This window comes from Centroberyx gerrardi, chromosome 10, assembly GCF_048128805.1.
Source record: "Centroberyx gerrardi isolate f3 chromosome 10, fCenGer3.hap1.cur.20231027, whole genome shotgun sequence".
NCBI classification, from domain to species: Eukaryota; Metazoa; Chordata; class Actinopteri; order Beryciformes; family Berycidae; genus Centroberyx; species Centroberyx gerrardi.
In genome coordinates, this window is record NC_136006.1 from 32,038,387 (window position 1) to 32,059,246 (window position 20,860).

The 20,860-nt window shown below is 38.6% G+C and overlaps 1 protein-coding gene across 1 annotated transcript in view; it reads left to right on the plus strand.

Annotated features, from left to right (window-relative positions):
- Window positions 1–2,803: 2,803 nt before the first annotated feature.
- The window catches only part of itgb2 (integrin, beta 2), a 40,081-nt gene continuing 22,024 nt past the window's right edge, over window positions 2,804–20,860 (plus strand). Inside the window, exons 1-3 of the mRNA XM_071916001.1 lie at window positions 2,804–2,844; window positions 6,831–6,882; window positions 17,402–17,499. Coding sequence (XP_071772102.1) covers window positions 6,834–6,882; window positions 17,402–17,499 — 147 coding nt within the window. The 5' untranslated portion in view covers window positions 2,804–2,844; window positions 6,831–6,833. The remainder of the gene's footprint in view (window positions 2,845–6,830; window positions 6,883–17,401; window positions 17,500–20,860) is intronic.

Here is a 20,860-nt window from a genome sequence, read left to right on the forward strand (position 1 = left end):
AAAAGAGAACATCATACCTAGCAACTGGGTCAACCACACCTCCTCACTAAGATACAAATTCTTGTACATTCCTTGCTCAGAGTTCACTCCTATGATTGAGTTGCACCCAATCACTCCTAAGCTAGAAGTCCTTCCTATGAAGTTTTAGGCTAAGTTAAGAGCTCTCTGAGAGTATTGTATATAGTATAGAATGTTTATGTATACAGCCCCTGGTTCCCAAGAAACATAAGGTAAATAATGTACATCAGTCCTAAGCTTCTAAAGTATGAAAAGAATCATGCCATAGTGGAAAAACAATGCTTGGTAATAAAGTGGATGATGCACATACTAGGAAGGACCACAGGCCCTCTCCCAAAGAGACAAGTGTCTATGGGCTGCAGCTCCCTGTACAAGCATGGAGCTGGAGGGGATGTGGAGCCCCAGGCCAGAGAGATAGCTCCACTGTGTTTCAGCCCCAGGGACAGCGGCCATTCCCACACAGAGGACAACAGGCAGAGTATGGGAGGGCCAGTACTTTCCCTTCGTGTGGCAGAGGTGGAGAGAACCCATCATCAGTCACGGAGCTCCCTACTTAAGCCCTGCCAGTGCACTCACTCAGTGGACAGGAAGGTGGTTGCAAGTGGCTGAGCAAACTGAGTCTCTGTGGTATGGTAAGAAGTGACTGACAAATTGGATACTGTTGTTGGACTGTGGAATGTGGACTGACGATTGTGGATTGGGTTATTACACTGTGCTCTCTGTGCTTGACCTGTGTTTGAGACATACAAACAGTGAAGCTAATTTACACTGATGGCAGTCACCTTTAATGACTTTAAAGGTAAAAATTCTATAAATTAAGTGGTTTATCCAAGAAAAAAAAGCTGTAGCCTGGGGGCAGATGACCAAAGCTGTTAATGCATTGTCACCAGAGATCAGAACAGTGCCAGAGGTATACCATCTGTATGTATTTAACATAGCTTAATTGGCAATCATTCAATCAAATATGCTTACAAGGCAGACACTTTAGTGGGACTTTATGCACTATATTTAGCACTGGCATTAATGCTATGTGCTTAGTTAACAATTAATTTCTCCTTTGAATTGTCATTTCAAGTATGTCCTAATGTCTGTTCTTTTGTGGATCATAGGCAATGCCTATTTAACCCACAATCATATTTTTCTACCATGAGTTTGTGCGTAATTTACTTGCGTTCTCACATATAAGTACAAACTGATAAATCACATTGTAACGCGCTTGGTCATGTCTTAGTTTACATTAGCTTTAGGGAAATACTCCTGGATAGCTTGACAGAGCCAGACGATGTCAGTATTGGGATTGTCACATGTACCACTTTATTCACCTGTACTTGTCAACCATACAATTCCTGGTCTCTACAGCACTATATTCTCTCAACATACATGTGTAGATTAATATAGTTTAACACGTACCAAGTCGTTACTGAAGAGACAAGCTATTTGTCGAGAGATAGACTGGGAGTAGTACTCAACCTGTTGCTGTAACTCAGCCTCAGTAAAAACAAGGAGCGCCACCCAGTGACGTAATCTGTTACTGCAACCAAAACAATGTTCCAAAAGCATAGCAGGCATATTTCTGACTGTTACAACATTCTATACTTAGAAAGTGGGTTTCCATGGTTTATGCACAAAATTGTGCTTACATGCCCCAGAACTTTAGATGCACAGAAGTGTTTTGTTGATTGAATCTGAGACATCTAAACCTCCCACTCTCACTTCCCAATCCTCTAGCTTGCTCTCAATTTCCCTCAGCTGATGTTCTCTAATGCACAAATTACCATGGCTTCCTAAAGGGGCAGGACACATTTCTGTATGCCAACTGCTAGAGCTCTTCCAGTCACCTTTACATTTAATTCCCTTTTGAACAGCCCCAGACTTTATACTTAACACAAGTTTCAATCTAACTTCTCTGGTTTCTGGCTTTGGGAGGGTTATTTATGTTCACAAACATTGAGTAGTTTGTCTGAGACATATGTAAGCGCCAGGCTCTACATGCATGATTTTTCAGCACAGGGTCTTAAAAGCCACATATCTGTTTCACTGCACCAAGTGAATTGACTGAAAGGGATCCCCACCCCCATTTCCTCTATAAGATTCATTTATACAATATCTATTGGTTAAGTTAAATGGAATAATAACTGGCTTTACAGATGCTGGTTACCTCAGCCTCAGGCTAGATGCTGGAACTTGACCAACTGAGGAGACAAGTTGCAGATTGTAGCTTTAACAATGTCTTGACCTTGGTAAAATAATCGGAAACAAAATGGCTAATGAACAGTTGTTACAGGCTTAAAGTTAGATATTATTGCTTTAGGTTGACATTCAACTAAAATGCCTGGTACATCTGGCTCTGGCAGAGATGGGACACAGACAGTTTCGGATTGGGGCCAACACACACTCTATATGCAGGAAAGATCCTACATTTCAATCCTCACTCAGTTTCATTAGTTTCAAAATATAGCCCATCCGCGGATGAGGAAATGAGGAAAAGCAACGTATCTGGTTTGTAGTACCACTAATTTAACATATAAATTCAGTATCACGTAAGGGATTTCACTCCCAATAGGGCTCCTTGTCAGTCAGTCTCTGAGTAATCAGGTTTAACAGGTCTTCCTCAAGAAGAAAATTTAATTTGATATATATATTCGTACACAATAAACCAAGTATGATCTAAAACCTCTTTTCAGACTCCACCCTTTCTATTCCTGTTGCACACAGACTTTGGTTGCCTCACACTTCCTGCCATGTGGGTGGTGCCTCTACATCCAGATATAGAGTTTCAAGCAACTGTCACCCACAGAGAAGGTGGGGAGCTGCAGCATCCTGGTTCTTGTAAGTACTACTCTTTGTGTAATGATGAAGAAGCAGATTTTTAACTATTCTAATCATCTTCACTTTTTTATTAAAAAAGTGGTAATGTCACTAGTATTTATAATTTTTCCTGATGTGTGAGTAAAGAATTAAAAAAAAAAAAATAGCGTCATCGAACATCACCACCAAAATTGGAAGGCCCTATTTTATTTATATATTTATTTATATATTCTGTATCGTATCAAATCACACAAAGTTTAGACTGCTATGATATTAATGGAAAAAAGGTAAAACATTTTCACATAGCCACAGCCTACTAATGTCAACAGTCTGTGGTTTCATATTTTAGAAGAGGAAGAAGAGGAACTTGAGTCTTTTGTCTTCTCAGAGGAAGTTGACTGAAGTAACTACTGATTAACCTGGTGTCAAGAAAAAGTGCCACGATTAGGGCCAAGAATTAGATAACTGGCTGCTACTTTTAATTTGGTTTCAAAAATACAAACTTTTTTTTTGGTAGATCAGAACAAAAGAGTCCCCGTTCTATTATATGCTCCCAAGACGTTGTGACACCGATACATACGACGTTCGAGCATACTGCTTTTCATCAGACAAAGTCCAAATGTTACCTATGAATCAATTTCTATTAATACATTTACACACCTTGAGTATTGTGCTGGCATGTTTGTGTTTTGGATTTTCAGGACCTGTTGTTGAGGATTGGGATGTGTGTTTTTGTTATTTTCTAGAATAGATTTCCACCCCTTCAGGCTACACTTACAGTTGCTGACTATGCCTTTTTAAGGACAAGAGCAAGTCATATCTCTACCAAATGATTAGTTCCTCATGCTGTGTTCACGTCACTTCATATTTACCATAAATATGAGCTGCCAACTGGGGAAAAAACATTAATGTTGGCCTGAAGAAAAGTAGGAAGTGGAATTTTTTTGTAGGCTCCGATATCTCCCACTTGGTAATGTCGGCAGTCTATGGGAATAAAAATAAAAGATTATAATTTATATTCACACTTATACAACCAACTCTATTTATGAAAAGTGGCAATATATGCTGCTGTTTGTTTATGATGGATTTTAAATTAAGAGATAAAAAAATATTTTGGATGTGGGCGAAGTTAAACACATGAATGCTTCCAAGTTGTAGATCCAATCCAATGAGATGTCATCATATTCTTCTGCCTCCACTGATATGACATGAACGCAGCTCAATGGATGTTAATAGCAGAGCAGCACCATGTCCTAGGTAGGCCCAAATGTATATGGTCTCTTTATTGGAAGAAAATGTATGAATCATTAATATCCAGTCATTTATTGTGAAATTAGTCTCAATACAAAAAAAATAGCATCTTAAACTTAGTGTATGTTTTATCAGTAATCAGTGTATACTTCAAACAGTAATATTTCTATGTGAAACTAGGAAATAGCTTAGTCACCATCACTGCCTACATGAACATTAATCTCACTTGTGGATGGCTTTAGTCTCCAGATTGCTTTGTTGGTTCTGTAAGGAGTTGGAAAGAATATAGTGTATTTATGTATGTATCAAATGTACTTATGAGGCTGGTCCATGTTAAAGTGTAATGTTGAAATGCAGACTTGTCACTTAGGCTAGTATTGTGTATTGTACTCAAGGGAGACTACCTGAACTTAAATTAAGTATCCCAGTGTCATCACAATTTTGTAACCATTTATGGTCACCGTTATTAAAGTGTGAAACACAGGCTTGACACAATTATGTATTTGCTGCAATTTCTATGGACAGCAAAACATTGTGTCCATACGCTTATTACTAGACACGCTGACTGTAAGGTTTGACTGCAGGTTTCATTTCATGGCTTTTTCAGCCATATCAGAACTACAGTCCTTTTATGTGGTCCCCCTATTTCATGATGCCAAAAATATTTGGAAACCTTAGATATATATACCATGGACAGCATACTGATCAATTAAATATTCTTCAAACACAATAGTGAGTGAGTGATATTTCAGTGTGCGAAGCCTTTCTTTATTCATTCTGCATATGCACCTAATTCACTCTTGAGTGCAGGGTTTTTGCTTTGCCAAAAGTAGTCAAAGATTGTTAATATGCATTCATTTCTTAAAGTTTACAACTCATAAACCTCATCAGACACTTTATTTAGTATTGTCAAGTTCCATTCAAGACTTTTTGTATTTCAATGCATCTGTCACAGTATGGTCACCATGGTCAGCGGGTTGGTTGCTCTGTCTGTCTATCTATTGATCAATGATCAATAGAAATGTTGATATACTGTATATCTGAGTAATGATCTCACTCTCTATCTATGCATTAGTTAAATGTGTTATTTGACAGCAGAAAATAACATTCAAAATGTTGTGTTAAGATAATGCAAGTTATCAAGTGAAAAAGGAGAGTATTGGTGTTCCATAATTTAAGAGGTATAGGTAGTATCAAATAAGATTGTGCGGAGTTGCTACAATTTTTATTAGTATCTGTATTTGTTCAACCAAACTATTTGTATTTGTATTCTGATAAATCCAAAAGTGGGTGTGGTTCCGACTGAAATGTTAAAAATCCCCCAAATTCTTTTTCTTTTTTTCCCTTGTAGTCATTCCAATTGCTATTGTTGAAATACTAAAGCATTAACTGTGTGTTTTTTCAATGACTTCATCAATAATAATGAAGCATGAAAACAAAGTTGTTGTTTTTTAAAGCTGTATTTAACAAACAACAACCTAGATGTTATGTAACCATAAACATAGGCTTTGATAAAGACATCCATAAACAACCATAGCCATAATTAATTATAAACAGGAAAAAAATCTCCAACCTGAACTTACTGTCTGCTGGTATGAACTGCATGTACACTGGGAGACACTAAACAGTATATAAACTGAAAAAATGTCTTGATGAATCAAAATATATTTCCTCATTCTCACTTTGAACTACTCTATGAAACTGGACGAAGCCCTCCACAAATCCCCCCACTGCTAACTGGGAGATACTGAATTGCACAACCTGCCCAACCACCCCCCATCTCGACCCCTTACTGGGTTACACTGAACAGACTGGGACTGGGAAAAAAATCTTAGAGATGAAACGTGCAAATGAAATAACATGCAGTTTTTTTGTGTTCATAGTATGTTTTTGTATCAACTGATTTTTAAGAAGGGAAATCAAAAGTTTCCTTGGGGAATAGCCTATATCTTTGGCTACTGTGCCACTACTTAAATGTCTCTAACTTGAACTGACTCGGATTGTAACCAACTCCCCTCACAAAGTCTATCAGCAGAGCAGGAAAGCAGACCCACTAGGACAAGAAAAACAGAATAATTGGCCAATGCTAAATTAGTAGTCAAAATAATTTGATTATTCCCGGAGCAAACAAAATGTGTACGAACAAGCAACTCTCTCACGTACTCTCTCTCTCTATTATGGCTCCGTGTGTGTGACAGGCAGACTATGGAACACAAACCTAAACTTTTCTCTTCTGAGTTCATTGAGAAAATCGTCAAGGAACAGATATTTTTTATTATTAGTAAATTATTATTTGTGCTTCACCGAATATGGTAGGCTATTCGGATTCAGGAGCATCCCTGCTATCAAATTGAAATATCAATCATGTAGGCTATAAGCACAACATCTTGTGTATGATGATTGAATGGCTTCACTTACTTCGATAACTTCAGCAGTTACATAAATTAAGGGAAAAAGACCTTCCGGCTGCAGCCTTATGAGTGCCATAGGAATGATGGCAGTGCTAATTCTTTGTGCATGTCCAGTGTAAATTCTAATAGTGGTGATCAAAATTTTGGTTGGCAGTCACAAGTTATGCATTAATATTAGCAGTCAGTAGGCAAACCAACCATTTCTCAAAAATGTGAAAACGAAAGTCTTTTCAGTCCCCTTTATACCTTAATAATGTGAAGCTATGTGGGAAATCTTAAATTCTGGTCCACTACCATGGATTTTATTGAGTGTTTGTGGCTCTCATTGGTTTTTGTCACCAGGAAATGGATAGATGTTTGCTGTTCCTTCTGCTCCTGCTGATGGGTAGAAATGGTAAGTTGTTGTTTTTTTGGCATTTTACTTGACGGTTACAGTAGAAAGAGACAGGAGAAACAGGGCAGAGGGGATGGCATGCAGCCAAGGGCACGGGCCAGATTTGAACCTGTGCCGCTGCGATTAGGACTTAACGGTACACACTCTACTGGTTGAGCCACCGGGGTGCCCCTTTTGTTTGTTTTTTAGATTACATTGCACAGAAGAGGATTAAGGCCACAAATTTATTTGAGTTGTGAGATTAATCAATTCTGAGATTAAAGTCAGAATTCTGGCTTTAAACTTTGAATTCTGAGATTAAACTCAGAACTCACATTTTTCACGTGGCCCTAATCGTCTAGCGTAACATTGCTATATTCACAGATTTAAATTTGGAGCCTAAATTTGTAGGTCTTTACAAAATGTGATTACTTTTATTCTAAAAAGCATGTTAAGCCCTTTGAGGCGTGCTTTGTGATATTGGACTTCAAATAAATACGACTTGGCATGACTATTCTGGGTTGTTTTCAGTAAAGTGCTATTATTGGTTTTTAGTGTTTAATCACATTGACAACAGGACCAATTTGCTGTATAGAATTGAAAGGTGATATATACTGGGAAATTAAATGCCTTTCTAGAGTATTCTAGACCCAGGGGCTAAAGTGGGCCAGAACGATCCGGAACGGCGTTCCGGCACCTTCGATTAATAAGTAAATAAATCTGATTGGCAGTTTCATACATAATAATGTCAAGCGAGTTCACAGGGCTGCCAACTCTCACGCATTGACCGTGAGACTCACACAATTTACATTTTTCACACGCTCTCACACCACAAGTCCATTTTCTCACGCAGTGAAAAACAAATTCATAACTGATAACGTCGCGGCGCGAAAAGAGACACTGACAGCGCACGGACAGACGAGACAGAGCAGCACCGTGCAGCAGCGAGTTATTCAGACCATCTGAATAGCAAGAAATATACACAAATCTATTATATTGTAATTTATTCCCATTCATGGTGCTCAGAGTAATCTCAGTCAGCGGCTCTTCTGCGTCTCTCCCTCTCCTCTCGCGCCGTGCGCACGCAGGCAGGAGTGAGAGTGAGTTACTATGGTTACGGGGACGCTCTGTGTCTGTCGCTCTGAAACTTTCTCGCGATTCCCAATAATAGGTTTTTAGGTTAGTATGCCTATGCAAAATCATGAATGTAAGCACCTCAATGCTGAAATTTAGTAATTATAACATAATTTTACATTTTTGGTTAACATTATACAGGGTTGCTGTTTCTTGACTTAAACCAAGAGGTTAGGTGGTGTAGAAATGCAGGAAATTTGTTTTAAATTACTATTTTTTTCTGACCCCCCCACCAATTATGTATCTTTACCCTCCCTGGAAACAGGGTTCCTCCACCTGCCAAATCAAACTTTAACCCCTGTCTAGACCTGAACACATTTGCAAACAAACTTATAAACACATATGACCGCATTAATTGGGCATTGCAAATCCTTTGCATCCTCTCTCTTATAATGGAAATGAAAGTGGAGGGACTGGGAAGCATACAACATTGGACAGTGGTTTGTTTGTCAGTCACTGATGGGAACCTAAGGACTCTGGGCACCAGCCCAGTGGGGACATTTGGCTATTAGCTCCATATCATCTCAAGCGCACATTCGAATTGTGACCAGTGAAGGAAATTCTGCACTAGTTTGGCCTGAAAAGTACTAGCCATGAACTAATGAAATGTCCATCCTTCTTTGTGTTAATTATTTTTACTATCTATTGAAGCAAAGGTGCTCTGAGCTGTGCAGCAGTAGGACTTAACAGACAACAGGACATTTGAAATGAACTAATGAAATGGTACAGAAGTACAGCCTCAACACAGGGCATTAAATTACATTATGTAATTTAGCAGACGCTTTTGTCCAAAGCGACTTACAGTAAGAACAGTAGTCAAACCGACTGTACATCACAATCTTCATCAGCTAAGCCTTCAATAGGAATAAATAGCATTCGTAGAATCAGAGTTTTTTGTTTTTTTCTTATTAAGAGTAGAAGAGGAAGAAGATCGGTACATGACAGGTTAATTCATGGCACACAGCATTTGCTTATTCCTGCTCTCTGGTCGACTTTTGACATTCAACACTCCTGTCCAAGGCTAAGATGATCGTAACATCCATCTTACAAAGCCTCTTTAGTTTGCGAGGTGTTTCCGAAAAGCATCTTAACTTAACACACTTTTAAAAATTATCGTAGATAACATCTGGCTGTGAAATGGAGTGATGTGCCCTAGGAGAGGGGAACACTGAATTATGATATTTCGAGTGCTGAGGGAACTCTGAAAAAGGAGACAAAACACAAAATGGGTGGGATCTGCGATTGATGCATGAGTGGTGAGCTTCTGGACAAGGATTATTTTCAAAGGAAATGTTCAATAACTTGTTAACATACAGTGAAACAATCATGTATTGTGCATCTGTTGTGGTGCTGTCACCTGGACAGCAATGTTGTGAAAACACATGAATAGTGTGTTGTTGAAATTGACAGCTCTCTTGGTTATAATAAGAATCCTCACTTCTAAATCTGAGGCTAGTTATTCATTTTTGCGAGGGCAAAGTATCTCGAGAAACAGAAAAACAGTGTGCACCAATTGCGTAACAATGGTAGAATATACAGTGACCAAAATCGTCTTTGCAAGACACCTCTGCAACAAAGCCTAAAAGCCTCATTCTAAAGCCAAAATGGCACCTGAGTGAACATTGCTGTGGCATTTCAAAGGTGGAGGTAGCTTAGGACTCTGAAAAACTTCAAGACCGATGCGGAGCTGGCCTTACATTTGTTGGACAGGTAAGCAACCTATGATGCAGCTAATGTTAGCCACACAAGCTAGCTAGCTAACATTTCTTGTCGATGCAACATAGCAAGCTTGCCATAGCTTTACTGCACATAAATAAATATCTGTCAAGCAATATCCTCACAAACAACCTGTTGCTAGTAAGTGGCTAAATGATATTGGGTAAAGTTGGTTAGTGTTACAGCTTGAGCTGCTACACCTCTGGGTTAGTCGATAACATAGCATCACCAGCAATCGATCTTTTACTTGACTTGCTTGATTTCTGTAACTGTGGAATGTTCTAAACATTTCTAACAGTTTGCACTGGGATATGTTACTTCTTCACTTGACATTTCTAAGCGTGACGGCTGCTCCAGATGCTCCATAGAGTTTGGAGGACAATGTCAACTAACTTTTACCCAAAACTTTACTCAAATAAAATTGCAGTTTTGTAATTAGTAATGACAATGGCACCTAGACAAAAACCTACAGCCGAAGATATGGAGGAGATTAGAAAATCTCTAAACTTCATGTCGGAAGAGATAAGTAAGGTGGCTAAACAGCAAACCACTCTACTTGACCTAGTAGAAGAGGTGCGTCACCTGAAAACTTTAATTACGGAGAAAGACAAGAGGATCGGAGACCTCATTTATAAAACTGTGCGTGGATTCCACACTACAAGGTTACGTGCGCACAAAAGAGGAAAAGTACGTATGTACAAAAATAATTGGATTTATAAAACTGTGCGTACGCACACCTGCACGCAATTTCCCCTTTATAAATCACAATCCAACTTGAAATGTTGCGCACGTGCACAAGCCTCATAGTCCGCCCCTTAACTCCCACAATTAACCATAGATGGTCAATGAAACGCCCTGAATGAATACTGATGTGTATGTAAATGTCATTCCGTTCTCTGTGTGAGAAAATGGCAAAGCCGGAGCAGATGGGAAAGAGAAATTTCCCCGGTGTTCCCTTCAGTTTGGGCATCACCAACCAGAAAAAGTTTGTTGAGTGGCAACATGTCACAGCAGCAGTTAATGCTGCCAGCTCCGAGAGTGAGACCCTTTATAAAACTAAAAAGAAAAAAGAAGCGCTTTGCTGCACAGCGATAGTTGTGTCAGCGCCACTGGCGGGGCGAGGAGACACCGGAGCACTCTCCTCTTGAATGTTTCACCTCGATAACGGGGGGAACCCTATTTAATTTAGTGGCATTGTGCCAGTAAAACAGCGTGACATTGACATAACATTAGAGAGGAAGATGAGAGAGCTGCGACTGACCCAGGTATCGTAAATGTGCCATTTGTTTTTGGAAAGAGTGAACGTAAACCACGCATTCAACATTTCACATTCATTTGATTTGAATAAAAAATGCATAGACAAGTTCTGTATTCTCGTTTTCTGGCACCGGCGTCTCCAATGCGCCCTGCATGCCATAACGTATCATTATTTATTACCTTGAGACATTGCCTAACACCATGAATTTGTCGGATTTAATTGACAAATTGGGTCTCTGCTAAAAGACTGTGATGTACTTAGACTAATTCACACCATGTCAGCCTATAATGACATATAGATGCTTTTTGGACAAATGATCGGCTTTCAAACTAAAGCAACAAAGACGCTATTTAGTTGAAGCCTATAGACGTTCTTCCTACAAGGACTATTATTATTAGAGAGGTTTCTAAGTTGATGTGGAGTCAGCCTGGAAATTAACAAGTATAAAAGCCATTTTTTGCTTTATTTTACTACTACATTTTACTACTTTGCCATCTCAGTTGCCATTTCCCACTGTCTCCAAAATGTGCGCACGCATGGGTCAAAGTTTCCATGGCGGTGCGCACATTTTCACGGCAAGTTTGTTTTTATAAATCCGAAACTCTGCGTGAAAAGTGGCGCACGCAGTTTTCAGGTCGGTTTTGTGTGCACGCAATGTTTTATAAATGAGGCCCCAGGAGCGGAGAATCGATGATTTGGAGCAATACTCACGCATCGATGATTTAATTATAAGTCGACTTGAGACAACACATCGGACCTACGCCAGGGTTACAGCTGGTGACAAAGAAGGTGAGGATGCGCCGCCAGGTGAATTGCACTCGTTGGAACAACAGGTCATTCAATTCTTGAACAGTAAGGATATGACCATTGAAAGTAACAGCATAGCTGCTTGTCGCGTTCTTCCTCGAAAGGACACCAAAAGGAAGCCAGCAATCATTGTTCGGTTTGTGAATAGAAAATACAAAACTGAATTGTTGCAACAGGCCAGAAAGTTGAAGGGGACGGGAGTATACCTGAACGAGCATCTTACTAAGAAAAACGCCGACATTGCCAGACATGCTTGAATCTTAAAAAAACAACTGTTAACAGGACCAACAAAAGGGGAGGGGGAAGCATTCGACACAATTGATCACGGTCTACTAATGAAGAAGCTAGAAAGATACAGAATTAGAGGGGTAACATACTCCTGGCTGAGGAGTTATCTCGAGAATAGATATCAATGTGTGCAGATAAATAACATTGAGTCAAAATGTAGGAAGGTCACCTGTGGGGTTCCGCAAGGCTCTGTACTGGGACCTAAATTCTTTATACTGTACATAAATGACATCTGTAATGTGTCAGATTTATTAAAATTTGTAATATTTGCTGATGATACTAATTTATTTTACTCTGGGCAAAATTTGAAACAACTTATGGATACAGTTGAAGGAGAATTGAAAATCCTAAAGAAATGGTTTGATATTAATAAATTATCATTATATTTAAGTAAAACTAAATACATTGTGGTAATCGTAATATCAATCCTGATATAAAAATAATGATTAATGATGTAGAAATTGAGAGAGTGTATGAAAACAAATTATTGGGGATCATAAGCTCTGTTGGGAATCAAACATAAATCATGTTAAATTAAAAATGTCTAAATCTATTGCAATATTATACAAAACTAAGGACATATTGAATCATAAATCATTATACATTCTGTACTGTTCACTCATAGTTCCATACATGACATACTGTGTGGAGGTATGGGGAAACACTTGTGACCCAATCAACCGATTATTCATTCATTCACATACTTTAAAATTTATGGATATAGTTCACTTTAAAACGATACAAATAATTTATAGAGCCAAAAACAAAACACTTTTTCAACGAGGGAGAGTAAGTATGAATTCAGGGGTATTTGTATGCTGGAAAAAGGTCAGGACAAATGTGAAAAATAGATGTGTGTCAGTTGTAGGGGTTAAATTATGGAACAATGGAAAAGATTAACTAAAAATGTGTAGTACTTTATGTAAGTTTAAAAGAATGTTTAGAAATTATATATTTGACAGTTACAAAGCTATTAATTGAGTACTTTTTGTACAGTAAATGGTTAATAATTTGTATTCATTTGTTAATTTAACTGGTAACTGTAAGCAATGAAAAAAGGGTAGGCATAATAAGCTTTGGCTTCAGCCTATACCTTTTCGGTCATGAATGTATTGTGTTTGAGATGTTACATTTGATTATTTTTTCTAATTAAATTTTTTTGTTGCTGTTAACAGTGTATTTGTTTCTTTGTTTCAAACACAGTGAATTATGTTGATTTATTGGAACTGAATATGACCGAAATAAAACAAACTAAAAATTTCCAAACTGTAACATTTCTTGGCTCAGACACATATTTGTGAATACAAGTTTTGTTTTAATAAACACAATTCGGTTTTGACAAATTTACAACCCAACAAAGTTACAAATATACATTTTCATATTTTAAGGCCAAAATATTTCCAGAGCCTAAACGGATATTTAAATTGTTGAATCTGCATTTGGAAATTGAACTACGCATGTGGATCGGCTTACATTTATATTCTTTTTTGAGACACATATTGCGCCTCCACATGACTCCATCAGTCGAACACGGCCAGAGCCTTCCTAGTGTTAGAGTGGACTATCATTCTGGCACAGGATCTTTGGAAGATATTGTTGCCACCATAGAAGGAGATCAAGCCATTGAGAGAGATACCCTAAAAGTTGTCTGTAAGCTCTCTACAGGTGCTTTAAATAATGTCATCTATTTGGTGACACTAAGCAGATATAATTGTTTCTGTTGTGTGTGTGTTTCAGTTTTGTTTAGTATTTGATGCATTTGCACAGTATTACATTACCTTCATGTGGCGGGGTGGAGGTAAGAGCAAAAGAAAATAGCAAACCCAACAATGCCACCTAGGGAATTTCGTGTGTTCAATTCAATTCAATTCAATGCAATGAAGCATTACGACACGGTTATCGGTTAAATAATTCCACTAACGTCACTACCACAGGTAATTACGTTACCTGACATTACAGTTTATAGGGCAATGGAAAACGTGGATGTATGTGAATTAACGGCAGAGAATGGGGCTCGGTGTGTGTGCAGCCACAAGGGGACGCTAGTAATGGCAAAGCCATCTAGTGTGAGTTGGATAAAGATCTTTATCCAACTCACCGTTAACGAGAACTTCATTTAGCGACACCTTAAACGCCTGCTCCTTGGTGGCTCAAACTTACACTGAGTGTCCTTGGGCTTAGTATCATGTACTAACACCATAAAAGTTTCAATAGTCTTCTGTTTTCTATTGATATATCTATTGATATATACGACACTGTCGACTGCACACGACCTGTGTGGGCAGTCTGGCAGCATCAGCGTGGCAGCATTAGCTGTAGCTCCCAGCTCCAAAAAGGTTTGGAGCTGGTAGGCTAGGCTAGGCTTTGTGAAAATTGGGTCAGTAGTTGTTCAGAGATCACAGATAACATGTGATGCATGGACATGGAGAGAGACCATAGAACACCTCCTCTAACCCAACAACTAAACAAAAAGTTGGAAAAAAAAAAAAAAATAGACAAAAAAAAAAAAAAAAAAAAAAATAGGAAACCTGGACCTTAATGAATAAATATCTTGATAAAAACATAAATACATAAATAAATGTTGCAAGTAAATTTAAAAATAAATGTACATAGAAAGAAAGAAATGAATAAACAAAATAAATAATAATGAATAAATATATTTTCTCCTGTATTTATTTATTTCCCTAGTCATTTACTTCCCTAATTATTAATTTCCCTAATTATTAATTTCTGTATTTATTTTTTGCCGGGCCCATAGGACCGGCCTAGAAGAGTGAAAATAGCTAACTGACTGACTACCCATTGTTGAAAGTTGCGTGAGAAGTGGCGTCAAGACCTACACAGTCAAGGTGGTCTATGTTATATTGCATTGTTTGCACTGTTAATTAAGGCCCATTCACACCTAGAGCGACAACTACACAGACAACTACAAACTATGTAGTTGTTGTTTTGGATGTTTTTATAGTTATAGTAGTAGTGTGAACACAGACATTCTATTTACTTTTTCATTTAAATCTTGTTGTCGTTATCGTTGTAGATGTGAATGGGCCTTTAAAATTGTACAAATTGCCCCTTATATAGTATGTCAGTACAATGCAGAGGGCAGTACAGAACACGTATTATACTAGGGTGCGAAAGCCAAGAGGAGGCGAGACATCAATGGCCCGGCTTGCACTAGGTCAACCTAGTCTTGTTTCCATATTTATTTATTTGACAATTCATTCATTTCTATATTCATTTCTGTATGTATATATGTATTCATTTATTTTTGTATTTCTTCTATGATACTGCTTTTAACTCTTTTAATGCTCATGCTCTTAATGCTTGTAGTTTTAATGTGTATACTATGGCATACAGTATCAGTAGCAATTTAATCCCTATTAAGCCATCTTGTTTGATTTGCACTAGTGTAACTCCTGGGCTTGACCGCTACAGGACCCAAGATGTCACCTTTGGGCTGCTGAACATAAGGTCCCTCTCAAACAAATCTTTTATTTTAGGATTTTATTTTGTCTAACAGCCTTGACTTTTTTATAATAACGGAAACTTGGCTGAGTGAAGGTGACTTTATTCCCCTAATTGAGTCCTCCCCTCCAAATTTTTCCTTTTTCAACCAGCCTAGGCTTTGTGGTAGAGGTGGGGGATTGTCAGTTCCTTATAAGAGCAGTTTTAGTTGTTCAACTACCTCTTTTGGTTAATTCACAACTTTTGAACTGTTGGCTTTATTATTAGAGGAAAGACAGTAATAGCAGTAGCAGTAATTTTATCTCTGAGCTCTCAGAGCTCCTTTCATGCACTATGCCCAAATATGGCAGAGTACTGATACTTGGGGACTTTAACATTTATATTTGCTGTCCTTCTAATTTTCTTGCTACTGATTTTTTAAACCTTATCGATTCTTTTTAGCATTGTTTTAGCATCTGTTAAAGGGCCTACCCATGATAACAGACACACTTTTGGACCTTGTGCTATCGTCTCGTATCTGTTTTTTTGGTCTATTTTGGACTCCATTGAACCATGAAAATAAGGAACTTGTAGAGAGAACTCTGCACATCATACAGTAACTGGTGCTTCTGTACTTCAAAAATCATTCTCTCCTTGTCCATGTTCGTAGTGTGTACTGTGGCAACCCTGAAAAGGAAGTGAGCACACGGTTCAGTACTTTGGATGCGGGTGTACACCAGCGAAATGGCATTGAAATAGAAACAGAGTGAGCAATGAGACAGAGCTGAACGACATCGCACTGAATGTTCGTTGTCACACGCAACTAATGAGGACAAGACAATAGACAATAAGTAATATTCTCTATTTTTTTTCGTCACTCAGTCTTTCACTCTGTCACATTAGGAATAGGTGTTATACTGGACAATGTTTTCTTTTGTGTTTCCTGGTCATCCACACTTTGTTAATATGCCTCTAGAGGGCGCCTTGGGCCTGTACAGGATCTTGCTTGTCTCACATTGATTGTATTATATTTCTAGCATAATAGTACAAGCTAAACAAAATGTAGTCCCTCTAGCTGCCTACTGCTTTACTTTCTCTTTTACTTTTGCCCTTCTTGCTTTCGAGGGCGGGGGTGGGGGTAAACATCCACATGTGAGAAACATTTTGTTCAATTAAAGGAATAGTTAACCCAAAAATGAAAATTCAGTCATTATCTACTACAACAGTCCTGGAGCTTGCCAGCTGAAGTATGTTGCAGCCTTCTCCAAAACAACTGAAGTTGCTGGGGTCCTCAGTCTTTCTTCAAAATAATGGAAAATAACCATAAAATGGCTCCATCCAGCTCATCCAGCATAATCCAAGTCTCTTGAAGCCAGCAGATCCAAAAGTGACTTGAAAAGCTTGACATTTACACCATTATTTATCTGAAATCGCCACTCTACCTGTTGTTTTCAAAATACGTCACGTTTGCACGCACCCAGGCCTAGATAGGTAAGACTAGCTCGAATTTCCAGAAACAAGACTTCCGGTTTGGCCGTTTAGCCTTCAAAATAAAAGCGCAAGATTTTAAATTAAGGTAGAAATACTGTTTTAAACCAATGTTTAAAACACAGTGTATTCTGCACAGTGTAATACATGCAGCTTTTATAGTTAAAATGGGACATATAATGGCATTTTCCATTATTATTATTGACATCAAACATTAATATGGGTGCTCACTTATGACACGTGACAAATGTGAACATGGTGCACCTAGTTCATGCTTTTGTCACATAATCCTTTCGTGATGGAGAAACGTAATCTTCACATTATTCATGTGCACAACCCGTAATATGTGTTTGAGAACAAACTTTCGTGAGACTGTGCTGGTACAATATATGTTTTTCCCTGTAGGGTTTTCTCAAGAAGAGGACGTATGCTCTAAGACAGTGATCAACTCTTGCGGTGACTGTATCAAATCTGGACCATACTGTGTGTGGTGCAAACAACTGGTAAGAAAGAACTTTATGACCTAAGTATCTGCTGGGAACTTGGTATTGTGTTTTACCAGTGCTTAAAATGTGTGCGTGTAGAGACGTGTCAACACACTCTACATGTGTGAGGTGTCTCCAATAGCTACATATGCTGTGAGCAAGGTGTGAATGCCTTATGTCTCTGCTCTTCGACTGTGTGGTTAGAGGTGTCAAAATACTGATGTTCATGAGTGAGCAATGACAGTAACAAACTAACTAACTCTGACTTTGAGGCTTTGCCATGCTTTTTCTTAAACCACTTCAGCCTAAATGTTAGTGTATATGCGTGTTTTGACATACAGTATAGCAATGAAAGGTGAACTGTACAGTGTCCACTTGATTCTACAAAGGTCCCAATTTTACACTGTCTGTCATGATTTTTCTTAACCCGCTTGGGATTAAATGTTAGTGCAGTCAATATTTGAGTGTTGTGGATTTGTAGAAATTACGCTTTTATTATTGCATAACACTGCATAACTACATTTTATAAATGTGTAAGTGAACACAATTATCTAGTTTTGCTTATTTTTCCATAAACAACCCTACTGTCACCAAATAGAAGGCTATCCATAGATAACCTCATCAAGTGACATTGGTTTATGTATCCTCTATTTTGCTTACTGACAATCCCCCCCAAAATGAACTAAATTGGACCCACTTCCCTGAGGGTGGGGGGCTTTCCAAGATGGGAATAACTAAAAATGGGCAAGTTCTCACCCCAAAAAAAAATAAAGGGGGGATAAAAGTCTACAACAGAATGAGGAAAATTCAACTGACTCGCCCCCCCAGCATTGATCTGATTGATATAAAGCTTTGCAGAAACCATCTATGGACTGACCTGATTAAACACCATTCAGTGTTTTTCATATCTTAAACAAATTGGCTGAAATTGGCCAGGAAGTGGTAAGAGGGTGTGACTTCATAGAAGATAGTTAGTGCTCATACATGATAGTTAGTGAAGCAATATACTTCATAGGCTTCACCAAGCTTAGCTACAAATGCATTTATCAGCGTTCATACAGACAATATTAAATCAAATTGAAGGGCTTTCAATGACTTTTTCCAGCACTATTTTTCATTTTTCATAAGGACTCATTTCCATAACCTTACTGCGTTTCACCAGTGCTTTAAATCATAGGTTTACATGTTGTTTTTGAGTCATCCTTTTCCCACGGTGCAGCCGAGGGCATCAAGAGACATACTCGTGTTTGGCTGTGAGATGCAGTAGACCAGCAGCATTGTACTCAATCTGAAAGAGCCTCCCAGTGTGAAAACGAAAGTGAAACTTACAATTCCACAATTTGCTCCAAACACGCCTGTGTTAGTAACAGTAGGCTATTTGTAAACCGTAACTGCAGACTTTTAAAACATTATTACCTTGTTGTATAGATGAGTTTCCCATTTACGAACAGTCGAGGATGTGCGCGCAGCTCAGGGGCAGAAACGCCACTGTGGCTATCGTAGCTATAGCAACTTGGCTGTCATTTTCACACTGATAACAGCAAACAAACGGACAACAATGGCATACCTGGCTAGTTTGTCAGACTCTGAATGCACAGATTATTTAGAGAAACTTGTTTTAAGTACTGGTGAATGACTGCCGGACCCTTATTCAATCCAGTTGATGAATGGCTTGTAGACATGGCCAAGGGGCCACCGATCCAATGGCCAGACATGTATATGAAAAGCCTAGCGTATACAAAAGACAGCCTCTGAGCATACAAATCTTTCGATGCTGTAAATTCACATTATGTAGACATGTGCAACAAATTAGACATTACATCTCTGGTGAGTTTTGTGTGTTAAGAGCAGAGGTCTTACCCAGCCAGTGTCAAAGTGTGAACACTAAAAAAGGCGACATCCTGACAACAAATTGTAGATGTATGGTCAGGTAAGTGTCAACCAGGGACTATGAAGCTAGCAAACTGAGTTAGCTGGATTTCTACTCCAATAGCACCCAGCTGCAGACCCGGAGAAGCCCCTGGCTAGGCTAGGCGAAGTTAGGGATAGGGGTTATGGAAGTCTTTGCTAGTATGAACTAGCCTGCTAATGTTACTAGAGCTGTAGGATAGCTACCGTTAACATTAATGGGTAAAGGCTGTTGCGTCCGTGGTTTCCCGAGAAGACTCTCTGGAACGCATTTAGATCGGAGGTTGGTAGTTCCAACTCGGTACTACCAACCTCCAACTTCCAATGGGATGCACCATTAGGGTGAGTGTGCTGTGCCAAGCCAGGGGCTTCTCCAGGGCTGCAGCTGGACTCTACTGTAACTGTTGATTTTGGGGGTTGCTTTTATTCTTTACAGTCTAGGGTGCAACTGCGACTAGCAACTGTGAGGCATGATGTTAAAATATATGGCCACTTACTAAACTAAAATCTTTGCTATCGCTTCTGGGAACTCAGATTACTAACTAACTAACGTGAACTGAGTGGCTACCGGTAGCCTTTCTGCCCCTGACATGCGCACGCACACTTTATGTGACCCCATTCAACATTTAACGTAAAAAACATGATTAACATTATGTTTTCAGCTTGATACTCGATGACTTTTCCTAATTTCATGGGGAAATGGTAAATATAAAATTTAACATGATGATACGTTTTCAAGGTCCTGTACACACTTTGTATACAACAGTGTTGTTTGGGGTCATTTTGAGATTAAAACACGTCCTTTCAAAACGTTAACACAATAAATGTCAAAAAGTAAAAATGCTACCTAGATATTTTATAATAATCTTTATCGAAACACCCATGGAATGTAGTTGCTGTGAATTACACCCGTGCTGTGCACAATTGCACAGGACTACTCAACATAACTGCAGTAGTCTGCATAACTCTGACTACTCAGCAGCTGAGTTATGCAGAACACAAACATGAGTTGGGGAAAGTTACTTTTGAAACTAACTAGTTACTTCGTTACTTTCCCTAAACAGTAACTAGTTATGTTACTAAGTTAATCTTTATTAAAAGTAATGCGTTAGAGTACTTTCACATTACCCACGTAAGATCATGCCTTTAAAATACGTCTTCTGCTGATGTCATCACTCTTAATGTACAGAAATCATCACTAATCATCACGTTTGGGACACAGCCTTCAGTAACAAGCTACTGTTGTCTAAAGAAAGCTTTTAGTTACCTGGTTCCACAGTAAATACTCAGTGGGGGCTTGGACCGACTGGATGCCTTTCTGCCGCCACTGCATCACAACCGTAGGTGATTTTGACTTTATCAACACTGTGAAACATTGGCTCTGTGTTCCTCTCTATAAAAATCCTAATTTGAGAAACATTATGCTATCGACACAGAGCTATTGACGTTAAAAGGTGCATCAACCGGTGAA